Here is a 9,140-nt window from a genome sequence, read left to right on the forward strand (position 1 = left end):
CCCCAATTCCGAAAGCTTCCTGCCTCTCCTTCTCTGGTTAATGACAAACACTGGAATGTCATCCCTCTGTGTGCTCACCTAGGCTATTCTGGGACACCGGCTGGGAAGGGTCCCAGCAGCCTTATCCAGTGCTGAGACTGCCTTTCTCACCACGTGGGCTGGCTTGTGTCAGTGTTATAGATGGATGCAGGGGTGAGGCACCCATCCTGCTAGTCAGGCAGGATGCTGGTAGGCGGAGGGACAAAGAGGGGTGGAGCTTGCAGAACAAAGGAGAATGAGGAGCCCTGGGGGCCCAGGCTGAGCATCAAAAAGGCTGTGTAGACTGAGCAGGCCACAGACAACCTGCCTCTGCACACAGCCACCAGCCGGGTACCTTGACTTGCTCACTTCTACTTGCCCCGGCTGGGCAGGAACACAACCCTGTAGAGAGAGACCTTGCTCTCCAGCGTGATTGCGTCCACACTGCTCTGTGGCTTTCTCTACTTGGTGTGGGTTGCTGCTGAGCTTCCAGAGGTGAGCAGAACAATGGCCACCAGTGGAGCCAGACGCCAGGAAGGCCGACGGGAGCATGCCTTCATCCCAGAGCCCTTCAGTGGGGCCAACATAGACCCCAATCTCTGGCTGCACCGCTTTGAAGTCATTGATGACCTCAACCACTGGGACCATGCCACCAAGCTTAGGTTCCTGAAAGAGTCTCTTAGGGGAAACGCTCTGGATGTCTACAATGGACTCAGCCTCCAGGCCCAGGGTGACTACAGGACTGTGAAGGAGGCCCTCCTGGGGGCCTTTGGGGGTTCCCGGGCTACCCACAGCCTGCACCCCAAAGAGATCCTGTTTGCCAACAGCATGGGTAAGGGCTACTACCTCAAGGGGAAGATCGGTGATGTGTCGGTGAGGTTCCTGGTGGACTCCGGGGCCCAGGTATCTGTGGTCCACCCGAGCTTGTGGGAGGAGGTCACAGATGGTGACCTGGATACCCTTCGGCCTTTTGAAAATATAGTCAAAGTGGCCAACGGGGCTGAGATGAAGATCCTGGGTGTGTGGGACACGGAGATGACCCTGGGCAAGCTGAAGCTGAGGGCACAGTTTCTGGTGGCCAATGCGAGCGCAGAAGAGGCCATCATTGGCACCGACGTGCTGCAGGACCACAACGCAGTGCTGGACTTCGAGCACCGCACCTGCATCCTGAAGGGAAAGAAATTCCGCCTGCTGCCTCTCGGGGGCTCCCTGGAGGATGAGTTTGACCTGGAGCTCATCGAGGAGGAACCCTCAGAGTAGGGAGAGCGTGAGCACCTCCCTCACTAAGAAGCCCTTCTTCTCACCCTCAGCATCGGTGGGGGGACTCCACATTAGGGGGCAGGTGTCCTGGGGGGTGGGTCATTGGGCCTGGCCAACCCCTACATCCAAGTCTCACTCTGAATTCCCTTCCTTCTGTGGGGGCTTTACCCTGCTCCTGGTGAGGGAGGCTTCATGGAAAGGGCTCCTGGGAGGGAGGGCAGCCTGGCAGCCTGGAGCAGGTCCTCAGGGTCTGCAAAGACCCCGAAGCTGTAAGCTTCCAAGAAAGTTAGAGAGGGGGCTAGGAACCTACTTCCATCCCCCAAGGTGTGGCTTGGTCACCCTCAGGTTCCTAAAGCCTGTTCACCTGAGCCGGGTCCTGGCTACAGGACCTCATGACCCAGACCCTCTGAGGAGGGTGACAACTGCTCTGGGATTCCTCCCCACAGTCCTCCCACCCTCACAAGGGTGCCTTCTCCTGTTCCTTGCTTTGAAACCCATTGAGCCCTATATCAACAATTCAATTACTTCAAAATATCAATAAATATCTGTTCATGGAAAAAAAGCAAAAACATGTCATGTGTTCAATAGTGGTGATGAGGACAGAGGGAGAGGGAAAACACAAGCATCTGGAGCCCTGGTCCAGGGAGGCAAAAGAAAACAGAAGGTAGCAAGGGGTCTTGAATTTTCTAAAGCAGCCTCAACTGCACTTATTTTTTTACTTATAACCTCTCTAATTCTGCCCATCATTTCTAACTCATTTCTGATTCTTCTACTTTAATCTACAATTTTAGCATATAATTGCCCCTCATGCTCAAAAGTAACCCCACAGGTATTTTGTGAAGTGGTTTTGTTTTGGGCTCAGGAAAAGTATCTGATGGGCAAATAGGTTCTTACCGGACTTCGATGAGGCAGAAAGAAAGTAAGGCAAGACAGTCATGAACTTGTGTGGGCAGCCCAGGGAAGGTTTGGGGCTCGGCCAACTTGGGGAGGCTATGGCCATGGGGAATAGCTTGTTCCTTGGAGGAACACAGAATGATGCCTGACCCTGGAGGCTGTGGTAGAGGTGAGGATGTTCTTAAGCCTGGGAATGGGGTTTGTCTCTTGTACGGGTTCACCTCGGTTTGGCTTCCAACTTCCTGCCCTATTCTGAGAATCTGAAAACCTGTCAGGCACGGGGGAAAAGAAGAATGGATGGCAATCTCCAGAGAGGAGCAGGTGTGTTCTGAATCTCAGGGCCCACACCCTCCAAGCTGAACCTAGGAAGGCTGGCACAAGGTCAGAAACTCAGATGGACAGGAGCCTGCCTCCTGTAGGGAACGGGATGTAGGTTGGAGGAGCCTCTTTTTCATTTGGGTACTGGGGATTGAACCTAGGGCCTTACACATGCTAGGCAAGTGTTCTACCATTGAGTTATAGAACTATATCCCTGGCCACCCCCCAGATTTTTTTTTTTTTCAACTTTTTATTTCAAGATGGAGTCTCACTGAGTTGCCCAGGCTGGCCTTGAACTCACTCTGTAGCCCCGGAAGTCACTGAACTTAATGATCCTCCTGCTTAGTTCCCTGAATAACTGAGACGACAGGCCTGGACCACTTACCTGCGTCCTCCTCTCCTGAGAGCTCTTTTCTCCAGGGGAAAGGGGCGGCTGCTAGATCCACCTGTGTAAGCAAGAGGCAGGAATCCTGAATGACCCTTCTTGCTGAGAAGCTCCAGACTTTTGAACTGATGGGAGCCAGGAGCGGCATCCACTTTGGCCTTTCCTCCTTGGTGCCCACGGGGACCTGACTCAACCCCCTAATCCCCAGGGTTCACTGAAACCTGGCTATGGGCAGCCAAGCCCAGAATTAATTGGAATTAGCCTGGAGCATGGGCAAGGGGTAGGTGTGGCTGGGAGGCCTGGATGTCAGGGTGGTCTCTCTGGAACCCAGCACTCCACCCCCTCACCTCTCAGAATCATCTCAAGAATGCTGCTGTTCATATGGGCCAAGCCCTCTCTCTAGGGAGCAACCCAAGTGGCACCTCCCTGTGACCTATTTTCCTCTAGGCCCTTCAGATCCAAGACACATGCTAGGCTAAAGGGCAGATGTAGAGTGGGAGAGGAGGTAACAAGGGGACCTGGGTATTGGGTGGCCAGGCCAGAATTCTGGGGCAATTCCAAAACATCCCTGCTCTTCTACCCAGAAAGGGGCTGAGTCCTGTCCTAGGTAAATTTGGTGTGGGTGTGCCCAAAGCATAACATCACTTCACCTTGGCTCTGAGTGAGGAGGGCCTGGGCCAGTAGCTCTCAGCCAGGTGCTTCTCCTAGAAGAATGGGGACACCCTGAGGAGGGGATGTCTGAAGAACAGCTGCCACTACATAAGGAACCATGTGGTGCTGGAGACCTGGGTGGCCTAAGACAGGTGTGGCGTGAGTGCAAAAATGGTTAAAATGTGATGGTGAAGGCTGGAGACGGGACTCAACTGGTAGAGAGTGTTCCCAGCTTGCCAGAGGTCCTGGATCCCATTCTCAGCACCAAGTAAATCAGATTCGGTGGTGCACACCTGTAATTTTGGAACTTGGGAAGTGCAGACAGGAGAGTCAGGAATTCAAGGTCATTTTTAGCTACGTAATGAGTTGGAAGCCAATCGGGGGTACATGAAACATTGCCTCAAAAAACCACAACAAAACCAAATCATGATGATGGGCAGGGCCACGGGTCTGCTCTCCAGGGATCAAGAACTGGGTGTCCAAGACAAAGGCAAGGACAGAAGCCAGTGGGTCTGGGTCATATCCCAGGGGGCCTGCCACCTAGTGTAGGACCCCGAGACCCTCTTCATTCAATCCCTCCTGACCCCCACTAATACATTTCATTTAGAGGTGGTGTCCTAGCCTGAGCTCACTCCTGGGCACAGGATAGAGTAGAGCAGTGAAGAAGGCAGTGTGGAGGCCCTGGTGAGGCTGAGACAGAGGTTGTGATTGGGAGGTGACAGGAGGGGTGTGGGGGTTAGTCAAATTTTTAATTTTGGTGGTACATTGAACTCCCTAGGGATGACATTCAGCTCCCCTGTCCTCTCAAAGTGCAGTCACTGTGGGAAGACCAAATTCCAAAGTTGTTTTGTCTTGCTGTGCACAGATAACCCACAGACCAGCAGACAGGTACTTGGGAGCTTGGCAAAACACTGACTCCCAGGCCCCACCCAGAGTCAGGCCAGAGCTGTACCAGGCAAGGTCCCTAGGGAGTGTCCTTCTATCAAAGTTTCAGCAGCCACCGGGACACCCTCCAGCCAAGATTCTCCTTTCTATGATCATAGCTCAGCCCACTTTGAACACCCACAAATCCAGAGCATGCTGAATCATGCCGAAAAATTTTTTATCCAGCAAATGTTTGTTTTATTTTACTTATTTATTGATCATTTTGAGACTGTGTCTCCCTGTATCCACAGCTGGCCTGGAACTCACTATGTAGATCAAGCTGGCCTTGACCTTACAGAGATCCACCCACCTTAGCCTCTGAGTGTTGGGATTAAAGGCATGCACTCCCTTGCTGGGCTAAACAAATGTTTATTTTATGATCAAACTTTTGAAATAATTTCAGACTTACAGAAATAGTACTAAAAATTTCTTCATTTCACATACTTCTCCAAATGTTAATATTTTACTAATTAGCTGTATCGTTCTCCCCCATTATCTATCTCTATGTAGACGAACCATCTGAGAATTTCCAATAGGAAATGCTGCTTCAAGGTTTATTTTAAAAAGACGTTCTCTAATGCTGGGCTTGGTGGCGCATACCTTTAGTTCCAGAACTCTGGGAGGCAGAGGCAAGTGGATGTCAGAGGCCAGCCTGGTTTATGTAGCGAGTGCCAGGACAGCTGGGGCTACAGGGAGACCCTGTCTCAAAAAGACCAAAAAAAAGGCTTCTGGGTCCCCTCAACCTATACCTGCTTTCAAACAAAACAAAACCTTGCAAGAAAAAAAAAAAAAGACCAAAAAAATTCAAACAAACAAATAAATAAAAGGACATTCTTATATAAGCCTAACAGTTATCAAAAACAGCAAATCAATTTTTTTGTGTGTAGGTGCATACGTGTTCATGGGTACACATGCATGTGTAGTCCCAGCTGACCTGAACACACTATGTAGACCAGGCTGGCCTTGAACTCATAGAGATCCTCCTGCCTCTGCCTCCCGAGTGCTGGGATTAAAGGCGTGCTCCACCTTACTTTTTGAGATAGTCTCTCTCTGAATCTGGACTTTGCTGATTTGGCTAGACTAGCTGGCCAGAATAAACCCAGGGATCCTCCTGTTTCCAAAGTGACCTTGAACTTCTGTTCCTTTGACCTCCACTCCCATTCCTACCCCCATGCTAGGATTACAGGCATGGTTTATGCAGTGCCTGGGGATCAAACTGAAGAGCCGAAGCCATACTGGCTTTGGTTTCTTTTCTCAGAAACCATAAATTTCCCCTGCCCTAGACTACAGACTATGGATAAGACAAGCCCATGCTTGCCCCCTTAACCCCAGGAGACCACCCTCATTCTCTAGGACTAACTGCTCTTTTTCGCTTCTGTAAACTGCTTGATCGCTTGACTGAAAGGACAAACTATGTTGACCCCCATTTTGACTAGTTGTTTCAGACAAGCCTGAACATGCCCAGGCATGTTGTAATCTCACCTATCACCCCCACCCCAGGAGGCTATAGATCAAGTAAGCTCAGGCATATAACAGCCTTATAAGGTAAGAACAGAGACTTCTGGCCCCACAGATAACAGTCAGCACATTCCACAGCACTGAGGATAGCACCCACCAATGAGAGACCTCCAAGGATACATCCCCAGTAGCCAATCAATTCAAAAGTGTGTTGGCGCACGGGCTCTTTGGACCAATCAAGATGTAACTCTGTTATTCTTTGTCTGGAACCTATAAAAAGCTTCCACCCTCTGCAATCGGGGCTCTCAGCACAGATCCATTGCATTGGTGAGGTCGGAGAGGCCGAGCTTAAGCCTGAATAAAGACTCTTTGTTCTCGCATGCCCTCTGGATTCCGTGGTTATTCTTGGGGGTCCGTTCTCTGGGCACAACAAAACCTAGGGCTTTTGCTCATGAGGCAAGTTCTCTACTAACTGACCCCCAGCCCGGGCCCTCTCATCTGAACACTTGCTCACTCATCTTCATTTTCATAATTTTGAAATATTTGAAGAGGCCTGGTTGGTTATTTTGCAAAACACCTTCAACTTGGCTAAGTCTGCTTTCTCATGATTATGGGTTGAGGGGAGGACACCCAGGAGAGATGGCATGTCCTCAGGCATCCTGTGATAGGGTGCAAAGTTCTCCCTTGTTCCACAGCCGGTGATGCTGGCTCCTTTGCTTGCTCAGGGTACTGTCATCCAGGTCTCTCACTTTAGGGTCACTATTTTTCTCTGTGTAATGAGTGAGTATGTCCTGGAGACCACCTGAGGCTATGTAAATATTCTGTTTCACCTACTAGCATGCATCCATTGATGATTGCACAATGCTGGGCCACTTTCCAGCCAGGGCCTCCCAGTGGGGATTTTCTGGGTCTGTGCACCCTTCAACAGCTGGCTGGCTTCCTGTTCAGGATCCCTGCTGACCTGGCTTTCATCATGGGTGGTTCAGTAGTACCTGTCTGATCTAGAGCTGTTGAGTGTGATCTTCAGATTCTTTCAGATTTGGCTATGTGGCCTCTTCAAACTGGCCTCTGTCTTAGGACATTTCTCTATTGTACTCAGAGCCTTGCGGGTGTTGTGGTATACAGACCATCTGTAGCAGAAACTCTCTTCCAGTTCAAGGTTAGCCTGGGCCATAGCAAGTCTGTTTTTTTTTTAAATTATTTTTATTTTAGGGGATAGAGACAATACACATGTACATATAAAATAAATAAAATTTTTTTAAATTTATTTTTATTATTTTATTTAATTATGTGCATGTGTGTGTCTGTGTGGGAGTATGGACATGTCAGTACTGATGCCCATGGAGGCCACAGGCATGAGATCCCCTAGCACTGGACTGAGCCAACCAACATGGGTGCTGGGAATAGAATCCAGGTCCTGTGCAAAAGCAGTACTTGCTCTTAACTGCTGAGTTGTCTCTCTAGCCCAGACCCTGTCTTAAAAAAGTAAAGCCAGGTGTAGTGGTACATGCCTTTAATCCCAGCACTCGGGAGGCAGAGGCAGGCGGATCTCTGTGAGTTCAAGGCCAGCCTGGTCTACATAGTAAGAGTTCTAGGACAGCTGGGGCGACAGGGAGACCCTGTCTCAAAAAGACCTAAATAAATAAATAAATAAATAATAGTGTATGAATCCTTAAGAAGGGGAAAAGTAAATCCCTTCACCTGTCAGTCATGGTAGTGCACGCCTTTAATCCCAGCAGTTCGGAACCTCAGGCAGGTAGATCTCTGTGAGTTCCAGGCCAGCCAGGGCTACAGAGTAAGACTCTGTCTCAAAATAGATAGATGATGGGGCTGGAAAGATGGTTCAGCAGCTAAGAGCACTGACTGCTCTGGCAGAGGATCCGCATTTGATTCCCATCACCCAAATGGCAGCTACAAACTGTCCTTAACGTCCAAACAGTCCCAGTTCCAGGGGAATCCAAAGCCCTCTTCTGACCTCTGCAGCACTGCCTGACATGGGTGCACCCATATACGTGCAGGCAATACACTCATACACGTAAAAATAAAAATAATAAATAAAATATTAAAAAAATAGATGATAGATGAGAGAGAGAGAGAGAGAGAGAGAGAGAGAGGAGATAGATAAAAATAAAAAGTATAAAAAGTAGGCAGTCTCTCCAGAGATGTCATGAGGTTTGGTTGGGTCTACCTAGCTTTCTGAGTCCTGGTTCAGAAAGGTGTAATTTTTTCCTTTTTCTTCTCTTCCGTCTTTTTATTTTGTTAGGGCATGATTTCCCTAACACTCTACTCTGGGCTTCACTCTTTCTCTAACGCTCCAGTTCCTCTCCCTGCCATACAGCTGCTTGTGGTCAATCTCTGTACCATCTTGACTCAGAAGGCCTGGTCTTTTCTCTTTCTCTCCATTTCCCTCCTCTAGGCAGCAGTGGGTTTTTTTGTTTGTTTGTTTGTTTTGTTTTTGTCTTTTTGAGACAGGGTCTCCCTGTAGCCCCAGCTGGCCTGGAACTCACTATGTAGACCAGGCTGGCCTTGAACTCATAGAGATCTGCCTGCCTCTGCCTCCTGAGTGCTGAGACTAAAAGTTTGTGCCACCATGCCTGGCATGGGGGAGTGTTTCTTTTAAACTTTAATAAAATTGTCTTGGATCTTCAAAAAATAAAAATAATAAATGTAAGAATAAATAAAAATTTAAAACTAGGGGGCTGGGGGATATAGCTCAGTTGATAGAGTGCTTACCTAGCATGGAAACCCTGGGTTTGATCTCCAACATCATATAACACTGGGCATGGTAGAACACATCTGTAATCTCAGCACTCAGGAGGTTGAGATAGGAGGATCAGAAACTCAAGGTCATCTGCAACTACACAGTGAGTTTAAGGCCAGCCTGGGCTACATGAGACCCTGTCTTTAAAAAAAAAATAAATAATAACAACAAAATTAGAAATCATCAGAGCCCTTCCTTGTTTCCCAGTACATGCTGTCCCAGGTTCATCTTGTCCCTGCCTGGAGCCATTTCTCCAGAAACCATGGTTCCTTCCTGAAGTTGTGGCATTGAGAAGCCAGGATCTGGGGTCAATGTGTTCCTACCAGCATGTCACTAACCCTACTCCTCTCGGTGCTCAGAGCTAAGGAAAAGCACAGCTCACTTGGCACATTTCTTTTGTTTAAAATTTTTAAAATTATTTTTAATTATGTGTATGCATGTGAGTCTGCATGGGTATGTGCACATGAGTGC

At 48.8% G+C, this 9,140-nt stretch overlaps 1 protein-coding gene across 1 annotated transcript; it reads left to right on the forward strand.

Moving 5' to 3' along the window:
* The first annotated feature begins 219 nt into the window (after positions 1-219).
* Positions 220-1,385, forward strand: Asprv1 (aspartic peptidase retroviral like 1). Its single transcript, XM_008823265.3, is given in 2 exon segments — positions 220-374; positions 377-1,385. Coding segments are annotated over 2 exon segments (1,002 nt in total). The 5' UTR covers positions 220-274; the 3' UTR covers positions 1,279-1,385.
* The last annotated feature ends 7,755 nt before the right edge of the window (positions 1,386-9,140 follow it).

The sequence above is a fragment of the Nannospalax galili genome, unplaced genomic scaffold (assembly GCF_000622305.1).
Source record: "Nannospalax galili isolate Female #2095 unplaced genomic scaffold, S.galili_v1.0 scaffold269, whole genome shotgun sequence".
Lineage (NCBI taxonomy): Eukaryota > Metazoa > Chordata > Mammalia > Rodentia > Spalacidae > Nannospalax > Nannospalax galili.